Below are 20813 nucleotides of genomic sequence, written 5' to 3' on the forward strand. Positions count from 1 at the left end.
TTCACTTAGTTGTTCTTCGGGGGGGTTATCTTGTTATTTCCTCTGGAACAATATTCCTCTGCTGCCTCTTTTTGTCTCACTTTCTGTGTTTGCGGTCCCACAGGCTTCAGGATTGTAGTTCCTCTTGCTTCTGGTGTCTATCCCCTGGTGGGTGATGCTGGTCTTTGAGGCTTGTGCAGGATCCCTGGTGGGAGGGACTGGTGCCTGCCCACTGGTGGGTGGAGCTGGGTCTTTTGCCTCTGGTCGGCAGGGCCATATCAAGGGGTGTGTTTAGAGGTGGCTACAGGCTCAGGAAGGCTTTAAGCAGCCTGGCTGCTGATGGGTGGGGCTATGCTCCCGCCCTGTTGGTTGTTTGGCCTGAGGCATCCCAGCACTGGAGCCAAAGGGCTGATGGTTGGGGCCAGGTCTCAGTGCCAAAATGGTGACCTCCAGGACAGCTCACGACAATGAGTACACCCCAGAACCTCCGCCACCAGTGTCCTTGTCCCCAAGTGAGTTACAGTGAGCTACAGCTGCCTCCCACCTCCCCAAGAGACCCTCCAAGACCAGCAGGTAGGTCTGGTCCAGGATCCTATGAAGTCACTGCTTTTTCCCCTGGGTCCTGGTGCACACAAGACCTTGTATCCTCTAAGAGTGGCATTTCTGTGGAGTTCCTGCGATCAAGCCCCGCTGGCCTTCAAAGCCAAATGCTCTGGGGTCTCCTCCTCCTGATGCCAGACCCCCAGACTGGGGAGCCCGACTTGGGGCTCAGAACTTTCACTCCTGTGGGAGAACCTCTGCAAAATAATTATTTTCCAACTTGTGGGTTGCCTACCTGGCGGGTATGGGGTTTGATTTTATCACGAATGCGCCCCTCCTACCCTCTCGTTGTGGCTTCTTCTTTGAAAGTAGAATATCTTTTTTAGTAGGTTCTAGTCCTTTTTGGTCTATGATTGTTCAGCAGTTAGTTGTGATTTTGGCATTTTCATGAGAGGAGGTGAGCTCAGGTCCTTCTACTCTGCCATCCTGTCCTTGCACCTGGGATCTGCTTTTCTGATTCTTCTTGCTTTCTAGTAAATGCTGACCCCTGGCTGGACTGTAGCTTCATACAAGCAGAGGCCAGATAAGTCACCTCCCTGTGTCCCTAGGACATGGATGGTAGAGGTTCCCTGAATGTATCAAATGAATGGGATCCAGGACTAGTCACAGGTCAGTGACATCTTGATCAAAACGTTTCCTGAAAAAGTATGTTTGTTAAACATGCAAGGCTCTGCCTGCAGCTCAAAGAAGTCCCAAAGCTCCTCCAGACTTCACGGCTTCCAAAGCTGGTGGCTCTGGCTTCCTGACGCCAGACTCAGAACCACACTCCTCACCCTGAGCCGGGCCTCCAGGCTTCAGAGAGCCAACAGCTCACTCTCTGGGGTGGAAGGCAGCCTCCTGTGCTCATGCTTCATGTCCCCTGGGCAGTGTGGGCTGGGACTCATTTCTAACAAATACAACACGTTAATGTTGACAGCGACGCCTGTGTGAAGGCATCTGCTCACAGAATCAGTGAGCTCCGTATGGACGCAACACAGAAAAGTTTAACAGATTCAAAGTGATCTACCAGTATCTTCAAAGGAGAATTTCAATTGAATTTTTCATAATTTATATTTCCTTATATCACAACATTTTTAATTAGGAAAAGCAAATTAAAACCCACTCAAAAATCACGTTTTCCTTTTAATTGACACTGTTTCCTCTCTCAGGTGCTACTTTGGTAATGATTAGGTCCCCACCTCTCAAGAACATTGCATCTGAACAGGCTGAGACAGAGCCAGTGTGAACACAGACCCCAAAGCAGGGCTTTTGGGATAACAAAAAGAGAAAAAAACAGCCTTTCTCTTCATTTACAAAGGGAGTCACTCAGAGGGTCCAAAGCTCTGTTTTCCAAACGTAGAAAACATGGAGCTCAATGCAAACTAGAACCCAAAATATATCAGAAATGAAGCATAGTGCTTCGTCACATCCTCCAGGTCTGATCATCCCGCCTCTTCTATAAGGAATGCCCCCCTCCAGCATTTTTAAAGGAAGATGTTTGTTTCTATTTCACTTTCCAACTGGGTATAAAATCTACTAAAAGGGATACAATGAATCAGAATAGATCAGCTCACTCACAAGACACTCCCAGATAAAGGTTTTTGGTTGCTGAGATTATTCAGCACATTATTTCAAAATGGCAAAATTCAGGACAATCTGAGAATTCAAAAGTGGCGGCTACATTCGCTGACAGGTTATGTGAGACACACATACATACAACCCATGTTTCAGTGTACATGTCAAGGGGCCAAGACCCCTGATCACTCAATAAGTTATTTTGTACATTACAGTGCACAGAACAACAGAGGGAGAGACACTTTCTTGGAGAGGTTCATCCTCTCTGAAGGAGGCTGGAGACCAGGACCCTCATTAGCTAGACCCCTCCTCTTCTTTGGTTGTGGCAGCCTCAGAGACAGCCGTTTCCTCTAATCGATCCTCCTCCTCCTGGGGATAGAGGTCCGGGTACTTCTGCATGCACTCCTGCATGGCCCGGAACTGGTCTATACAGTCTGACCCCTTGACATCCTCTGTGCTGTAGTGGAAGCAGGAAAAGGCCGCCTTGAACTGTTCCCCACACGGGCCGCTGGCCATGCCCCCCAGGCACGGGCAGTTCCAGTTGATGTCTCCGTTGGGCAGGATCAGTCCTGGGACAGGAAGATGAGCAAGGAAGTGTGAGAGGTGCTGCCTGAGGTTTCAGAAAAAGCAAAACCAAGACCAGCCCTCATAGGCATAACGGTAACAGGAACCACTGCCTGGCCGGCACTCACCGGTGGACCTGCTGCTCCCTCGGGATGGGGTTCAAATGCCCGGCACAAACCCAGCATTCCCGGCTCTGTCGGAAAGGTCACCATCAGCGACTCTCTCCGTGTGCAGCACTGCTCTGTGTCCTAAGCCGCCTCCCAGTGCTGTGGCCGTGCCTGTGCTCCAAGAACTACACCGGGAAACCGTTTAATCCAAAGCGGAAGTAACCGCTCGGATGGTTACTGAGAAGCTTTGAAAGCCCAAACACTGGAAGGAGTCAAGGTGCTGGTCTCCTCCTTTCACACAGATGGTCAGGAACCCCTGCGCCCTGGACCTTCTCCTCAAGCCCCTCCCGCTCCTCAGCTGCTCTCAGCTCAGCACAGTGTCAGGACTGGTAAAAGCGAGGCTGGAAGATGTCCAAGGCATCATGGGCAGGAAAAAGCGAGTGACGTGCCAGAGCACTGCGCTCCATTCTTATAAAAATGGAAAACCATTCAAAAAATCAGAAGAAAGAGAGGCGGAAGAAAGAAGAAACTCCTAGGTTCAGCCTGATGGCCAGGGAAGCACGTGGGAACGGGGGCTGGAAAGCACACAGCCCCTCACACCTGATGGAGACGCACTCAGTGTCGCAGGAGCAGTGGTGGCCAAGGTAGACACCTGGAAACCCAGCCGCGGCCAGGGATGTTGGACTCCCACCCCCGCCCAGCACTCACCGTGCTCCTCGTAAGGATCGTTGGGGTCGTCGGCCACCAGCTCCGCGTTGCTTGGAGTTTCATGGTCTTCTTTGGTCACAAATATGATTCGATCCTTTCCTAGTGTTTGGAGAACAGAGGGAGAAATGTTTCACCCAGGAGCTGTGAATCAGCCCTAAACCCAAGCAGCCAGGAAAACCTTGTTTGAAGACTGTCCCATTTGAAACCCCGAAGTGAGTTCAGTGGTGCTCCCCAGGCTGGGGACTCGCTCACTGCTGACTCTGGGGGAAGGTCTAGCAGCCGCTCCTGCATCACGTGCCTGTGACCAGACTGGGGAGGAGGAAGATGGCTCCTGCTGGCGCCATGTGCATCCTCGAGTGGGAGACGAGACGCCCCAAGCCATCAAATGCAGCTGTTTTCAGTCCCCAAGTTTGCTGACATCTAACAAACGGGTCTTCTTCCTCTGCTCAGAACTCCCATGAGCTCTGACGGCTCTGTCACTTCCCGTCCCTGTGAGCACCTGGTCCACTTGCTCCAGGCCCCTCAGGACCTGCCAGCAGGCGCCCTCAGATAACATTTTACCAATCGGGCTCCTCCGGAAGAGGCTTGGGGAAAGCACGAGGTTGACAGTAAACACCAGAGAGACGTGCCAGTGAGGACAGCAGAGGGGACAGAGGGAAGGTACTTGGTGTTTACACCCTCCCCACACCTGTACAGCGTCTCCCAGGAGGGGTGACAGTAATGGCAGCTGACCCTCGGCACGCTCAGGACCACGGCCTGCTCAGAACACCTGAGGGTTCTCTCCAACACCTCCCATTCTATCTCAGAGAAGGTGTCTTGTCCCAAGTGGCCTGGGAAAGGATTGGGGCCGGGCAGCCAGGGCATGTTGAAGAACCTGAAGACCTTGGTAATTCTGGCCAGTGTTCAGAACACTTAAAAGCAGCCTGCAAAAGTGCTGCGTGCTAAGCAAAATAAATAAGCTGACACAATTGCTCAGCTCAGCTCTGGCAGTTTTGTTTACCAAGGTCTCAGCCGGGCCCAGCCGAATGGGGAGGCTGGTCTCAGGCCAAGGCAAGGCATCCAAGCCTGCTCGGTACGGGAGGCAGCTGTGGGGCTTATGAGGCCCAGCCTCACAGAACAGAAGCTGAATCAAGCTCTCTGCACGTCCACACCACTGATGGGCTCCCAAGTGACTGATGCACAACCCCACCCAGAATGTTCCAGGTCCCTCCCACAGGCCGAGTCCTCCCAGGCACCTTTCTGGACATCCCCCAGAGAGATCGGTTATACTGGATCGAAGGATGTGATACTGTCATTTAGAATAAGAAGTATATATTTCACCTTTGACCCCATTCTTAGCACAGAGCTCCTAAAATTTTGGTTTCCCAAGTGATGAGAGCATAAAGATCTTTTTGTTATGTTAATAGGATGACTTGGGGGAGCCTGAGGATGGGGGCTGGTTGCCAGGAGAAACGGCCCTGGGATTAGAGGGTTGGAGCTTTCAGTCCCAACGTGCCCCCCCCCCCCCCCCGCATCCCACCCTGGGGAAGGGAGAGGAGCTGGAGGCTGAATCAGCTGCCAGCGGCCGATGATTTAATCAATCATGCCTATGTAATGAAGCCTCCGCAAAAGCCCAAGCGGACAGGTGAACACGTGGAGGTTCGGGAAGAGAGGGCATGGAGGCTCCGCCCCTTCCCCACACCCTGCCTTGGGCGTCTCTTCCATCCAGCTGTTCCTGAGTTATATCTGTTAATATAATATTCTATCCTTTTATAATAATCCAGCGATCTAGTAAGTAAACTGTTTCTCTGAGTTCTGTGAGCTGCTCTAGCAAATTAATCCAATGCTAGGAGGAGGTCGTGGGAACCTCTGATCTACAGCCAGTGGTTAAGAAGAACAGATGACAACCTGGACTTGTGACTGGCACCTGCAGTTGGGGCGGGGGAGAGGGGTGTTGCAGGCCTGAGCCCTTAAACTGTGGGATCTGACACCATCTCCAGGTAAACAGTGACAGATTGAGCTGAATTGGAGGACCTACTGCTGGTGTCAGAGAATCGCTTGATGTGGGGAAAATACCCACACACTGGAATTGGAATCAGAATCGTTAACGGCAGAACATAACTGCATCTTTTACACACTTGGGCCCTACTCAATGAGTTTCCCCACCCGTCGGCTCATTTAATCCTTACACCAACACTGTGAGGTGGGTATTACTAATCTCCTTTTTACAGAGAGAGGAAACGGAGGCCCAGAGAAGGTAGGAAACCAGCCCGAAGGCACATAGTATGTGAAGGCAGAGCAGGAACACAAACTCTGGTCTGAAAGATTGCGAGTGTGTCACCCTGTCCACTGCACGCCTGTCCCAGCAGGAATGTCTGAGAGTGCACACAGGACTGACAAAAGGACAGTGCTCACCGATCCCCGAGTCCCAACTGTGAAAAGAGAACTCATCATGACTGCCAACTAGTGGGGTAACCAGCTAGACTGGAAGTCTCATTACATTTCTCTGGAGAAAATATAAAAATGCTTGTTTTCACTTCCAAGATAACCTTAAAAAGTTGATACAAGCATATTCAGAAGGACGTGGATAACCACCTTATGCCCTCTTAGAGTTCCAAGTCAAGATTTTCATGATCACGGCCGATGGGAGAAAAGGCCTGGGGTGGACTTAACTCCCAGCCAAGGAGGGCCAGCGACTTCCTGGTCTCCACAGCAAAGGCTCCTCGGTCAGAGATTGGCCTTGGATGACCTTGGTCATCAGACGGTGGCACAGGGACAGTAACCTCAAGGACCCACCACTGGCACAGAAGCACATTCTCCACGCAAGGGGCAATTCAGTGAAATATCATCTACGAGACTGAATTAATGTTGTAAACTGAATGCTGTGAGAATTCAATCCACTCATCTGTCCAGTTTTAGAGTCACTGAAGCCCACGGGCACGTTTATTAGAGCAGGTTCCTTAGACGTTTACATGACAGTAATAAAAGAAAAATTTAAAAGTCAACACAAAAATATATTTCTCAAATTCAGGAAGCAGGGATTCCCTGATGCTGTACTCACTATAGGAGAATCAACCTTTTTAAACAACCTAATAAGGACTTCACCCTCATGATTTAAGCTCCTCTCAAAGGCCCCACCTACTAATACCATTCACCCTTGGGGTTTGGATTTCAGCATATGAATTTTGGGGGGACACATTCATATCGTAGCAATGGGAAAATAAGGAGCACATTCAGATACCCTCACAGCCTCCCTCTCCCTGACTTCATAGCTCCTGCTCAGATGCCATCTTCCTTCATCACTCCCCATCACCCTTAACCTGCTTTTTCTCACCTAACAATTATGTATTTGTTTTTGTTTTTTTTTGCGGTACACGGGCCTCTCACTGTTGTGGCCTCTCCCGTTGCGGAGCACAGGCTCCGGACGCGCAGGCTCAGCGGCCATGGCTCACGGGCCCAGCTGCTCCGCGGCATGTGGGATCTTCCCGGACCAGGGCACGAACCCGTGTCCCCTGCATCGGCAGGTGGACTCTCAACCACTGCGCCACCAGGGAAGCCCCAATTACGTATTTGTTTACCACCTGTCTCCCCCACTGAAATGTCAGCTCCTCAGGGGCAAGGATTTGTCTATTCCATTCACTGCAGTATCCTCGGAGCCTAGAACAGTGCCCAAGACATAGTGGGTAATCAGTATTTGTTGAAAAAGTGAATGGAGAAATGAACTCTGAATTCAGACATGAAGACCCCCAGACCCAGCAGAGGGCAGAAGACAGAACGGCTATCACTATGAAGTAGGTTAGAGAAAAAAAAAACCTTGGATGGGTGGTCTCATTCCCCCTAGAACATGCGTGGGTCTTTACACAGCAGAATCTCTTGGTACATCCAACCCAGAAGGGGCGCCCGCCACCTCCACCGTGCCACGAAGGCAGACCGCCCACCTGTGCCCACTGCCATGTGATCAGTGGCTGGCACATCACAGGTACTCAATAAACGTTTGTTGACACAACAGGAGAGAACACGGTCAGCATTAGAAAAGGAAGAACAATGACAGGAACAGTGTGGCCCTGGGCCAGGGAGCGAGGCTGAGTCCACGCTGCCCAACACCTTGAACGCCCTGCTAAGGCCTTTAACCCCAAGGCTTGGGGGTGGACCCCTGAAGTAAATGTGCACAGGCAAGTGACTGACTCAGAACAGAGGGCAGCCGTGTGTATGGGTTCACTGGGTAAAGGTGCCGGGGATATGGCCCATGTAATGCTCTCGGCTTGCTGCAAGAACATAAGAAGGAAGATGACAAAAATAAACCAGGTAATTTCAAAGAGTTTAGGATGTGAAAGACACAAAGACCCAGAGAAGACCTCACTGAGGCGACATATGAGCTGAATCTTAGAGGATGAGGAGGTAGCCATGGGAAGAGCTGGAAGAAGGGTGCACCAGGCAAAGGGAAGGGCCAGAGGCCAGTGTGGCTGGTCAGTGATGGCAGGAGCCGGATCAGGCAAGGGGCTCGCTCACATCAGCCTTAATCTGGAAGGAGTGTGGGATCGTTTCTTTAAGTCCCATGGGAAGCATAAAGAATTGGTGGGTAGAAAAACAAGAAGTTGGGGACTTAGGGGACAGTGGCATGGATAAGATAAAAACTAGGGAAGGCCTAAAGTGAGTGCTTTTAATTCTCATCCCCAAACTAAGAGAGCTTTGATCCAGGAAAAGATAGCGATCTAAACACCTGCCTCTGCTTCCCAGAGAAACTGCAACCCCTAGAAACCCTCAAGAATGAGGATTATACCTTCATTATACCCAGAAGGTTAAAAAAAATTTGCTAAATGAAGAAGTAAATTTGACTTAGAAGAAGGAAATTAAAAACAAAAGACTTGCTGTCTAACAAAGTGGTGAGGGCAGAGGACTTTTGCTCATGGCAAAGTTAAATATCAATCAATGGAAACTACTCATTAGAGACATCAGTGAGTTTTACGGCTTTATGACCCAGGGAAGGAGGATTCCAGAAGCAGAATGGGGTACTGGGAAAAGGCTTAGCATTTTAGACTGAGCTGTTCTCCTAACTGAAGCATGACCTTGGGTGGGTCACTTCCATCTCTGGGCTTAAGATTCCCTTAATTAACTGAGGGAGCTGGACTATTCGCTAAAGGATTTCTGGGTGAGTTCCAACTCTCTCTGGAACTTTATAGTCTCAGGTGTCCACCAATCCCCTCACCTGGCACCGAGAAGGTGCTTCATGAATATGCGTGGAATAAATGAAGATCAACTTCTCATTTTACAAGACTGGACACTAGGCCCTGGAGGAGTTGGGTGGCCGCTCAGGGACAGAGCCGGTTAGTGGTTGTGCAGGAAGACCCTTGGACCCGGCTTGGAGACTTCTGAGGTCCCGGGTAGAGGTAACAAGCAGACAGACAGTAGGCGGGGACCAACTTTGTTTTATTTTGTTTTGTTTTCTGCACAGGGTGTCTTCTGAGCGGAAGGCTCCCTGGAGTCCACTGGGCACCAGACTGGGCAGTTCTGGAATCAGACCGCGGGCCTCCAACCCCAGCTTTGCGACTTGCCGGCCGTGTGGCTTACCCAAGTCACTTCTGGGTCTTGGTTTACTCTCCGGATAAAAGCAGGGCCTGACTTAGGAAGGTCGTCGCGAGATAGGCCACACAAAATTCCTGGACCAGGGTCTGACCCGTCGCAGCGGGCGGCACTCCCACCCGCAGCGCAGCGCCCACCGAGGGGCAACTTTCCGGGACAGTTGAAAGCAGTGCAAACGGGAACACGTGGTGTGTGGTGAGCGCCATAGTAACATTATAATTAGAATCAATCAATTCCCAGTTACCAGCCGCAGGCAGGGCGCTCGCACAGCCCTGCCCCCCGGGCCTAGGTTACGAGCGCCCCCATGTGCTGTTCCCTCCGAGGTCCGGGTTCGAGCCTCACAGTGACCTCGGCCGGCCTCGCTCCTACCCGGGCCTCGGTTTTCTCATCTGAAAACCGGGGATGGCGACTCCGCCGCCGCGCCCAACCCGAGGGTCCCGAGGACTGTCCTCCGCGTCTGCAGTGGGGGCGCGGGGGTCCGGCGCGCTGCACAGACCGCGTGTCCCCTGCAGGCCCTCGTAGGCCGTCTCCACGCAGTCCCATCTCCTACCTTCCTGCCGGCAGTAGGCCATGGTGCAGCCCGGCGCTCCGACCTCGCGGCGACTGTGGCGGCGGCCTCACGCCGTGACCTCTCCGCTGCAGGGCTGGCGGCTTGGAGGCCCGCGCGGACCCGCCCCCTCCAGGCCTGCCCGCCGCGCGCCTGCCTCGGCGCGTCTAGCCCGGCCCTCTCAGCCGGGAACTACATTTCCCGGCAGGCCGCACGCAGCCCGGCTGCTCCTCCAGGCAATAGGAACTACATCTCCCAGAATTGCTTGCAGTGCGCAGGCGCATCAGTGAGGTACCGGTAGGTTGCAACTTTTGGAGCGTGCACCCGACCCTGGACTACATTTCCCAGGAGGCGGCGCGGCGCGGCGAGCGAGAGCCGAAAAGCTCGTGCCCGCGGGGCGGTAACTGTGGCGCGTCCCGGGCTCTGGGATTCGGTTGGTTGTTTGCCGCTCTCCGGTAGGCGAGAGGCCGCGGGACTCCGCGCTGCGGCCGTAAGCACCTCTCGGAGCTGAGCCGAGCGAGGCGGGCGGCGACCCAGCCGCGGCATGGCCGCGAACGTGAGTGTCTTCTGGTTCGCCGGCCACACCCAGGCCTCCCCGTGTCCCGGTTCCCTCTCCCCGCGGGCGGGCCGCGGCCCCCTGCCCGGTGAACCCCTTCCTTTCCCGTATCCGGGCCTTCTGGCAGCCGAGCCGTCTGTCCGTTTCTCTTAGCTCGGCCGGACTCCTTGGGGCGCGCGGTGGCGAAGACCGGGCCTCGGGACGTGTGGCTTCGGCTCCCCGCAGCTACTCCTTTCGTTCCCAGTTCTCGCCTGGGTTCTCGGATTTCTCCCATGTAAGGACCTTGAGGGCTGGACTGGGCCGCAGAGAAGGCCAGTCCACTGGGGCGGTGGCGAAGCCGATCCGCGACGCACTGTCCGGGCGGGCGGTGAGCTCCCCGCCCCAGGGGGGTATGTAAACCCCGGCTGATGCTGCTGCAAAGGGGCGTGGGCTGGTTTGGGAGCGGAGGAGTTAGGACGACGGGGAGAAGGGGGCATTTCCCTACGGCCGGGCCGTCTGCCTCCTAGCATGGATTTGGTTGCAGACGCCCTGGCCGAAGGTGGTGCCCCTGGAACGGCTGCTGGCTGCTTTTTCCTGCAGCCAGCCGTATTTCAGGAATCTTTCTATTTAAGCCCAACATTCGTTCAACAAACAGAGGGGCACCTCCCGCCAGGGTGCAGGGCATGGGAGGAGCTGGTGATTCACACTCGCCTTCTCTCTGAAAGTGTGTGTGGAGCCAGCTCACAGCCCTGCCAGCCCAGGCACTCCCTCCCTCCTGCTGTGGTGGAGTGTCCAGCCACTCTCCCCTGGTCTGTTACCTGCTCTTTTCAGGCCCCTCCTCTGTCCCCAAGCGCCCTCTCTGCCTCCCACACCCCCTGAGAAGCCAGGGCTGTGTCTCCCACAGCCTGGATTAGAGTTGTCTGGGAGGCCGAGAAACCTTAAATGGCGCACCTAGAGGTGGTCCGTGAGACGCAGGGTCCGCTGCCGGGAGAGACCCAAGCTGGCAGGACACGGGCCTGCCCCCATACCGCCACCACCATATCTTACAGATGAGGAACTTCCCCGGCAGGGGAAGGCACTTGCCCAGGGTCTCACAGCCAGTTTGGCAGGTCGTGGGAAGGTGTGGGGCAGGTTTTGGAGTCAGGCTGACCTGGGGGAAAATGCAGATTTTTCCTCGGTAGCTGTGTGGCCTTAATCTCTTGGGATTTTTGTTTCCTCATGGGAGCAGTTACTGTGAAGTTTAAGGGAGACTGTGTTTAGCATAGTGTCTGGGGCATAGTAGGTACTTAATACGTAAAAAAGAAAACAGTTTGTCTTCAGTTTTGGTGGGCAGAGACCTTGGATACATTGGGTCCTGATCTTTGCCAAAGAATGTAGATGAATTAGGGTTCCCTCTGCTGCCAAACCTTTGTTGATTCACCCAGCAGTGGGGTGCACATTTACAGGGGCCACGAGGCCCCGTGAGGAAGAAAGATCTGAAGTTGATGGGGCGGAGCAAGGAGGCCACAGGATTATTAATCACTGTAAAATCTGTCCAGTGATGGAGTTACTGTTACCATCTCCACTTTATAAATGAGTAAACAGGATCAGAGAGGTAGGGAAGCTTACTCAGTGTTACACAGCAAGTGATTTTCAGGGCCTGTATGTCGACCCTTGTTCCTACCACTCACTGCTCATTGATTCGAAGCTTGGAGTAGGGGAGTGGGCAGGGAGGAAATCTCCACGAACATCCATGTTTACTGGGCATTTGGTCCAGAATGTGGGCTGGGTGTGTCAAGCCACTCTGCACGCTCGCCAGCCTGAGGGGCACCTTCTTCTCCTAAGGCCATCTTTGAGCCCCTTATGTTGATGTTGGCTCCTAGCTGTGTGCTGAGGGGAGGCCCAGGAGGAAGCCAGGCCTTCCAGCCATCGACTTGGGGACTGCACTGGCTGTAGCGGGACTGGCTTCTTTTCCTGTCTTGCCTGCCTGCCTGCAGCGAGCTCCCAAGGAGTGAGGAACGCAGTCCAGAGCAGAGTGGTAGGAGAGTGGCCTCCAGGCTGCCCATATTTGAATCCTAAGTTCACCTCTTAGAGGCTGTGTGATCTGGACTGGTGGTATAACTGCTGAGCCTCTGTGTTCCTGCCTGCGAAATGGGGTCGTGATAGCGCCCCCTTCCTTGGGCTTGTCCGTGTCTGGCCTGATAGACTGGAGTGTTTGCCATTGTCATCATGATGATGGTTGATGGTCACCTACCTGCCTGCAGCAAATTGCTCCACTAATGTTTCCAAATGGCCTGGAAAGTCAAGACCATTTCTGAACGCAATGGACATCTGGGCCCTGGCAGGCCTGGGCTGGTGGCATTCAGCGACAGTCAGAGAACATGGCACTAGCTTCGTTTAAGCAGAGACTGCCTTGATTCTCCTCTGACTCCCCAGTGCCAGGATGGGCTAGCTTACCCTGCATGCTCATCCGGGAACCGCTTACATCTTTGTGGCTTTTGTCAGCTCAGCCCGGCCCAGCCTTGGTATCAGTGATAGAGAAAGCTGACTGCATTCCCATCAGCCAGCACCGGCATGGGGCTCCCTGTGCCCTGGGCACTGAGCATCCAATAATTATGTCCTCTGGTTCTTACCACAACCCTATGTACTGGATTATTAGCCCCATTTTACCCATGAGGAAGTGCTGGGCACAGCGGGGTTAAATCGCTTGCCCAAGGTCTCATAGCTGCTGTGTAGCAGAGCCTGCATTCAAACCCAGCCTTCTGGCTCCAGAGTCCTGCTTCGGATGATGACGCTCTGGGTCAGCAGCGGACACGCTGAACTGTGCTTTGTTACTGGCTGGACGATCCTGACCCACTGACTCTGGAGTTTGCAGCCTACCATGACCCACCTAGAGCCGCCTAGCTGCCCTCCTCTCCTCCCCATGCCCTCCACAACCCAGCCAGAGCAGAGAGGCCGCTGTCCCCCCTGCTAGGGATGCCCTCACCCCAGGGTCCGCCTCTGAGAGCCCACTCAAAATGCCCCCTCCTTCAGGGGGCCTGCTTTGACCCTCCCAGCTGGAAGCGGTCACTCCTTTAACACTGGATCTGCGCCTCTCACCAGGCACTCAGCAAGGCCTGGCACTGTTTGTCACCCTGACTCAATGGGCCTAAAGCCTCTCAACCCTACATTCTTACCCCTGTGAGGCCTGGCACTGCCCTAAGGAAACTCAGCCACTATTCGTTGAACTGAATTAGAAATATATCTCTAATAACCTGTTTGTAAAACAATTTGCTAATTTCTTAAAAAACATGCATCTTCCCTATGATCCATCAGTTCCACTCCTAGGTATGTACCTAATGCCCAGGGGAAATGAAAACACATGTTTTCCTGAAGATTCTGACAAAAATTCAATTAACAGTCAAGTTAAGAGGAAAAAAAGTTAATTCTGTTTGAGCCAAACAGGATTATAACCCGGGAGATAGACTCTCAGAAGCTCTTGAGAACTGTTCCACATGTTAGGAGTCAAAGGCACACACCGCAATGAGAAGCCCATGCACTGCAACGAAGAGTAGCCCCCGCTCGCCGCAACTAGAGAAAGCCCGCACGTCGCAATGAAGACCCATCGCAGCCAAAAAAAAAAAAAAAAAGTCAACCTCCTCCCAAGGCTGTGTATACTGGCTGAAGTCTCAAGAGCCATCCCCAGTCCACTCCACTTTCCACCCCCGCCATTTTATCCCATTATCCTGTAGTATGTTCTTCGTTGCACTTATCATTATATAAATGTATCTTACATATTTAAAAAAAAAAGAAGTCAAAGGCACAGTCGTGTACATTTTCAAATCAAAGGATCAAACATCAAAATGACATACTGATATTTTCTATGAAGTTCATCAAAGACACATTGTCCAGTAGGCACGTACAAAGGAGCAGTAAATCACCATGACTGCCTGCAGAGCTGGGAAAGAACGCTATTCTTTTGAGAAGTTGCATTGCTTGCATCAGAAGAAAGGGAAAAAAATAATCTTTACAGTCGAGCAGGTGCTTCTGTCTTTGAGAAGGTCTGGTCAGTGTAATGCAGATGCAGACTGCACGTTAGGGAGGGAGAGAAGAGGCCCAAATGCACACAGAGAGAATTTTAGGCTTAAATTTTCATGTCCTGCCTTAAAATATAAATTTCATTTCATCTTTTTCCCTCTTTTGGTAGAATACATTAGGTGATCAAATATTTGATCCCTCGATGGGGTTGGTGGTTGCTTACCTGCCCTGCATCCTCTCCCTTGATGACAGATCTTAATAGCCTGGTTCTTTCTTTCCTTTTAGGGGGTTAGGCTAGTAAACTGCTTGGCAAGGACTGATGGTCAATTGTCCAATAGGACTTATGCCAGTTTTACCCTGCATATGCGTTGTGCATACCTATTATCTTATATAGAACTACAGGTATGATCAATAGTGTCAAATCGTTAGACATCGTTATTTTAGTTGGAGTTTTTTTTTTTTTTTTTTTGGCTGTGTTGGGTCTTCGTTGCTGTGCGCGGGCTTTCTCTAGTTGCGGCGAGTGGGGGCTACTCTTGGTTGCGGTGGGCGGGCTTCACATTGTGGTGGCTTCTCATTGCGGAGCACGGGCTCTAGGCGTGCGGGCTTCAGTAGTTGCAGCACGCAGGCTCAGCAGTTGTGGCGCATGGGCTTAGTTGCTCCTTGGCATGTGGGATCTTCCCAGACCAGGGATTGAACCTGTGTCCCCTGCATTGGCAGGCGGATACTCAACCACTGCGCCACCAGGGAAGTCCCTGGAGTTTTGAATATACAAGAGGCACAAGAGATTATTACTCTGTAAATGAAATCAATAAAGCCAACGACAATAACAAATTCACAGGCAGAGCTTTAAGCCATGAATCCACAGAGTTGAGCCATTTCCCTGAGATTTCACCTGGACTAGGAAGGGGATCCTTCAGTACGGAAATTGTACTTGGTATGTGAGCTGTTAAATGAGTTGTATTAGAGGACTCATCCTATATGGAAACGCAGCATTTAGTCTGGGTTATAGCACAAGCTTCTCCTTGCAAGGTGGTGTTAAAAATCAAGAGCTGTTCGATTTTGCAACATCACTTTCCCATCGTAGAAACTTCAGAATTGAGTAAATTAATCCTATAGAGTAAACAAACATAGAGGTGTATGCTGATGGGGAAACAGTTTATAGATGATACGTTATCTAATACTACATGAGCTAAGGAACTTAGGGATGTCTGTTGGGCTGCAGTGCTGCTTGCAGTCTCTTTGGCTGTTTGACCAATGGTGCCTGATAGATTTCTGAGCATATCTCTGTTTACATATATTCCTGCCCTAGGACTCAAGATTCCCAAAAGACTTTGCCACCAGATATCTTGATATCCTGCTAACATGGATCTCTTGACTGTCATGGAGAGAGAAAGGAGGTTCATCTGCCTCATTGTATAGACAGTGGGGTAACATAATGCCCAACAAACAAAAAGCCTTTTACCTGCCAGCTGTTAAGACATTTCTGTGCCCATCCTTGGGTAGGTGTGTCAGTTCCAATACCATGTAAGAAGATAAAACCTAGGGATGCGAGTGTTCCCTCCCAGAGAGCTCTCATGGATAGCCGCATCGATTGGAAGTTTTGTTAGCACGGTATTAAACCATGGTCGTTCTTGCAGGCTTTCCAAAAGCTGTCTGTATGGTATTTGACATGGGGGAGTTGTGGGCACAAGTTCCTTGTGTTTTTCTCTTCAAGACATTTGTAAGTTAAGTAAGAGATGGAGCTCGGGGCGGGGCGGGCTGGGGTGTGGGTACTAGCGTAAGTTGTGTCTGGTCCCTAAGGACTGAGGGTAGTGTAGTGTCAGACAAGGCATGGACACATTAGCACTTTAGAAAATTTGAACCTGAAAGGTTAGGCCAGAGGGAGGTTGATCTAAGTAAGTGGTAACATTGGGAACATCTGAAAAGTCAATGACAGGAGTTATGAGGGCCTGTGTCGGCCTTGTATTGTCTGAAGAGTTGGCTGACAGATCCAGCGATCGGTTAAATTTGCCTCCGGTAGCTATACTTTGCAACAGCTGTACTAAGGAATTTTCCTTCCATCTTAAACCCTGGGGCAAAAGCATAGCTAGAAGTAAAACAGTAGCTGTCAGTTTTGACAGACATTTGGTAAATAGTACAATTGAATGGGTAGGATGGGTCTTGCAGGCCTGGTCTGGACTCTTGGGGCAGTTGTCTGCTGCTGTTGTCCCCTCATCCTAGCTTGGTGGTACTTGTCTTAGTTGAAACAGGGTGTTAGAAACGGGTCGAAGTCCATTTAGGTGGAGGGGCCTTTTTAAAATGAGAGACGTGAATCCGTGAATTAATGTCTTTCGGTTTGGCTGAGCATGGATTAGTTAACAATAACAGATAAGGTTCTTACCCTTGTGGCTGCAAAGAATCATTTATTTGATGTCCTTTCCAATAAACAAAATTACTAGGTTATAATCCATGATCTGTAGGGTTTTCTGGGAGCTCGCTGTAAAAAGAGTTAGTTACTGATTGTTTTCTAAGTGCCTCAGTGAGACCCTGACAATAATGTAATGTTTCCCTCGAACCACCGTGGAGGCAAGTTTCCAAGAATACTGTTTTCCCCAGAAACCGTTTTCTCAGGCGCACAGTGAGTTAAAGGGGGTGCGTGCTGGAGTGATGGCAGTTGTGCTCCAGACACTAGGTGGTTTTTTTTCAATCAGGTCTAAACCATATATCTGTGGTGGGATCAGAATTCCCTTTTTTGTGGCCATATTTGTTTCTCTTCTTTAGTGGCAATTTCTTGAGCCTGTAGAAGGAAATCTTTTACTGGGTTAGCAGGGTTAACTGAGAGCAGTGGCCGTTCTGGAGGCTGGATAGGATGAGTGTTTAAAGCTGCCTCATGGGCGGGAGCGTCACCGAGCTGATTTCCTCTAGTTTACATACTGTCAGATTTGGAATGCCTGGCGTAGGTGAAAACTGAAAATTATTGAAAATTACGGTTTCAATAATTGCTAACCGTATTGGCAGTCGTATAACAACAACTCTGCAACCTGTTTTCCATTTTTTTATTAGGTTGTCCTGAAGAGCTTAAAAACCTCATTGTTTCCATAACATTCCAAAGTCATGTGTCACTCCAGAGGCATGGTGACTGTCAGTATAAATATGTATTAACTGGTCTTTAGCTAGAGTTAAGGCAGTTAATTCAGCTTGTGCTGACTTTGTTCCTGGTAAGTAAAAGTTTTCATTATGTCTACTGTGGGCGTTACTGCATATCCAGCTCGGTAATGTCCTAATGCCGTGCTCATCCCTTAAGTAGGACCATCTATAAATTAAATTAGATCAGCATTACTGATATGGGCTTCCTGGAAGCAAGAAGATAATTGGTTAACAAAACGCAGTCATGGTTGTTTTCTTCCTGTGGTGCTGGAAGCAGAGTTGCAGGGTTAAGGTTATTACATGGAACCAAGGTAGCATAAAGCAACGATACTTCATAGGAAGCTAGCTGGCTTATAGAATAGTGCTGAGGGTGGTGAGAGTTTAGAAGAAACTCACCCGAGTGTGGGACATAAATAGTTAAAGGAGACCCCATTACTATTTCTTCAGTGGCTTTATGTGAGAGCCGTGGCTGAAATAGCCCTCGTACAAGGAGGAGGTCCTTTTGCTACCGAGTCTAATTTAATTTGGGAGCATAACAGCAAGTCATCTACAAACATTTTTGTAAAAGCATCAGTTATTGTATAGGCATAACTGTGTATAAATGACAAAAGACTTAAAAGCATGGTTAAAGACCTGATTACAGTGTAGTTATCAAGGAAATTTGGCTATTTCTGTGGCATACAACATTTTAAGATACTGTAAATCATGACTGACAACATACCAGGACATTTCAAATTTTAGGAACTTCATATAATTTCTAGAATGTTTATAGTAATATATTTAGCCATATAATATAACCTAACAAGATTTATCATTACTCATTTGACAATGTTTCCCATGTAATTTAACATACCAAATGAGCCTAATTAGTTTAAATATTTCTCTTTGAGCTGTTTAGGGGCCTTCTGAAGCTTCCCAAAGGTAGCTGGAGGCCAAAAGAACATTTAGAATTTGATTTGAGGAAGTTTGTGAACGATATCAAGAGGTTTTAAATGTTTGGCTAAGTAGAATCATAAGTCACTGTGAAACAATATTTATTCACTTAACCAAAGTGCTAGTAAAAGATTTCAAAAGCAAATACAGAAAGTTACAGAAGATTACTTAAGAGTTAAAGAAACTTTACAGTCTGTTATCAAAAGCAGATCAATATTTCAAGAGAACTTTGTCTTCTTAACAGAAAAAAACAAACTCTAGTTTTCACCATTTCACCTTTAATATTAAATTTCATTCATTTAATTAAATTCAGTCTGATCTTAGTAAGTCCTGGCCATGCATAAAACTCTTTTCTCAGGGTTCCCTTTTTAAAATTAGTTTTTAGAAATGTATGCCACTTTATAGTTGTCTTCCAACAAAGCACAGAATATATTTACTAATAGTCTCAAACATGTTTAATCTCTCTGTAATAAGAGATCAAAGTAGGTAAACATAGACTTCTTTAGCAATTAATGTTTCAGTATTTCTTATTAAGAAAATGATCTAGACATTCAGTGAATTCCATCATTTGACTTAATTTAGCAGAACGCTGAAGTTTCAAGTCACCAAAAATCTGGAGAAATTGTTTTTAGGCAGACATACCATAAAACAAAATTATTCTTAAAGAGTTCACCCCAAAACTTATTTATTACTTATGAAAATATTATCATACCAAGTTAATTTTCTTGTTGACAAATTTTATAACAGAGATAACATGAGCTTATTAACTTTCAGTAAACCTAGGTACAGTTAAAGTATTACACTTAACATTTGACTCTAAAGACATGTCTATTAATTAAACCATCAATTCTGACTCATTTTCATTCATTAAAGATTAAGCCTAGATTATATGATCCTTTAAAAATTCGGGCTAGTGTAATTACATTGAGAAATATTTGATTTGTATGCATTTACTTTTAAGTCAATTAAGTAAACCTCTTTTACCAATTAATGTTGATAATACCATTTGGAGTTAGAGACGGATCGTACATACATGCAGACATGCACATATCCAGCCAGACACGGACAGAAGTCTCCTGGTTTTCCTGCTTGAGTTTCACAACGGCCTCCTCTTTGCACACACTGTGCGCCCCCCACCCCCGCGCCCCCCGTTTTTTCCCCCAGTTTTAGAGTCTATTAAGCCAAGGTTGTAGACTCAGGCGATGTGGGCTGTGTTTACATTTCAGGGACATGAGAAGAGTTGTAACTTCAGGCTTTCTCCTAGGAATACTTTTGTTCTCTCAGGGTCAGAGTTTTGAAAAGATGTTTTATCAAGCCAGCTTTCTCTACAGTGTTGGAATGTTAGAAGAGCTCCATCCTGGCCATTTAAGAGTTAAGATAAGTGTTTGCAAAAGCATCGGTTTCTTCATGAAGCCAGCCAGAGTGGCTGCCCATCAGGGGGCTGTTTGGCCTTTGAGCACGGTTTCCCATTATTAATTTGGCAGCCCAATTCAGATAGGATCCGAACAACTTTCTGAGGGCGGTGTGATGGATCGAATGTGTGTCTGTCTCCCTAAGGGCTTCCCCTTGGGTCAGCTTGACTCTCACGCGTCTTGGCTTCTCCCTCCGGCAGTCTGAAACCACCGTGGATGCTCAGAGCGCAGGGTGATCAGCCTTTATGATGCGAACCTGGCGAGCAGAACTTAACTCAGTGGTTGTGGTGGGACTCCCTGGGCGACCGATGCGTGTTAAGAGACTTGATCCTCAGACACTTCCCCCAGGTTCTCAGTCGCCTGAGAACGGCTGGTGGCTGGAAGGAGCAAGTGTCCCTTTACTTCGGAGCTGAACATGCTCAGTCTCTCATTTCACTAGCAGTTTGTTCAGACCGTATATACATAATCTTTCCAATTTAAGTCAGTTTTTAAAAGAGACCAGTGAACCCCGTTCACTCCAAAGCTCCTCCGAGGTCCCTGCCTAGGATATGTTCCAGTACCCCCTTAGGACTCCACGTCCCAAGAAAAACAGCTCAAGTAAAATTCAGGATGTCATTTAAAGCAGTGCTGTCCAGGTACCAGGAGAACCCACCAAAGTGCCTGAGGAATACGGAGGAGTGGGGCTCCAAGGGCCTATGCTGGTACCAAGCACCCGTTTGGGGTGGACTCCAGGTGTCCTCTGCTGTCTGTCTCTGATATCCCACCACCTACGCCAAGCAAATGTCCACGAAAATTCAACTAACAATCAAGTGACAAAGAAAAAAGGGCATTTTATTTGAGCCAAACAGGATTATGCCCCAGGAGTTCTGAGACCCAGACTCTCAGAAGCTCTGAGAACTGTTTCGCCTGCTAGAGGTCGAAGGCATAGTCATGTACATTTTTGGGACAAAGGATCGTAAATGAAAATGACATACTGATCTACATAAAGTTCACCAAGGATACATCGTCCAAGTGGGCAGCAAGTCATCATGACCCCCTGCAGGGCTGGGAAAGAACGCTGTTGTTTTAAGAAGTTACATTGCTAGCATCAGAAGAAAGGGAAAAAAAATGGGCTTTATGGTCGAGCAGGCGCTCCTGTCTTTGAGAAGTCTGGTGAGTGTAATGCAGATGCAGACTGCATGTTAGGGAGGGAG

General features: G+C 49.3%; 2 protein-coding genes across 4 annotated transcripts in view; one reads left to right on the plus strand and one right to left on the minus strand.

Annotated features, from left to right (window-relative positions):
• Nucleotides 1-1610: 1610 nt before the first annotated feature.
• Nucleotides 1611-9819, minus strand: CHCHD4 (coiled-coil-helix-coiled-coil-helix domain containing 4). Its single transcript, XM_027093926.1, has 3 exons — nucleotides 9622-9819; nucleotides 3513-3611; nucleotides 1611-2702 (listed from the first exon to the last, which is right to left on the minus strand). The coding sequence occupies exons 1-3, from the start codon at nucleotides 9641-9643 to the stop codon at nucleotides 2428-2430; spliced, it is 396 nt and encodes a 131-aa protein (XP_026949727.1). The 5' UTR covers nucleotides 9644-9819; the 3' UTR covers nucleotides 1611-2427.
• A 182-nt stretch (nucleotides 9820-10001) lies between these two features.
• The window catches only part of TMEM43 (transmembrane protein 43), a 30399-nt gene continuing 19587 nt past the window's right edge, over nucleotides 10002-20813 (plus strand). Inside the window, exon 1 of one of the 3 annotated variants that reach the window (XM_027093923.1) lies at nucleotides 10002-10174. In XM_027093923.1, coding sequence (XP_026949724.1) covers nucleotides 10163-10174 — 12 coding nt within the window. In that variant the 5' untranslated portion in view covers nucleotides 10002-10162. The remainder of the gene's footprint in view (nucleotides 10175-20813) is intronic. The other 2 variants (XM_027093924.1, XM_027093925.1) reach the window with 2 other exon arrangements.

This window comes from Aethalodelphis obliquidens, unplaced genomic scaffold (assembly GCF_003676395.1).
Source record: "Aethalodelphis obliquidens isolate GAN/ISIS:26980383/991018 unplaced genomic scaffold, ASM367639v1 scaffold86, whole genome shotgun sequence".
Lineage (NCBI taxonomy): Eukaryota > Metazoa > Chordata > Mammalia > Artiodactyla > Delphinidae > Aethalodelphis > Aethalodelphis obliquidens.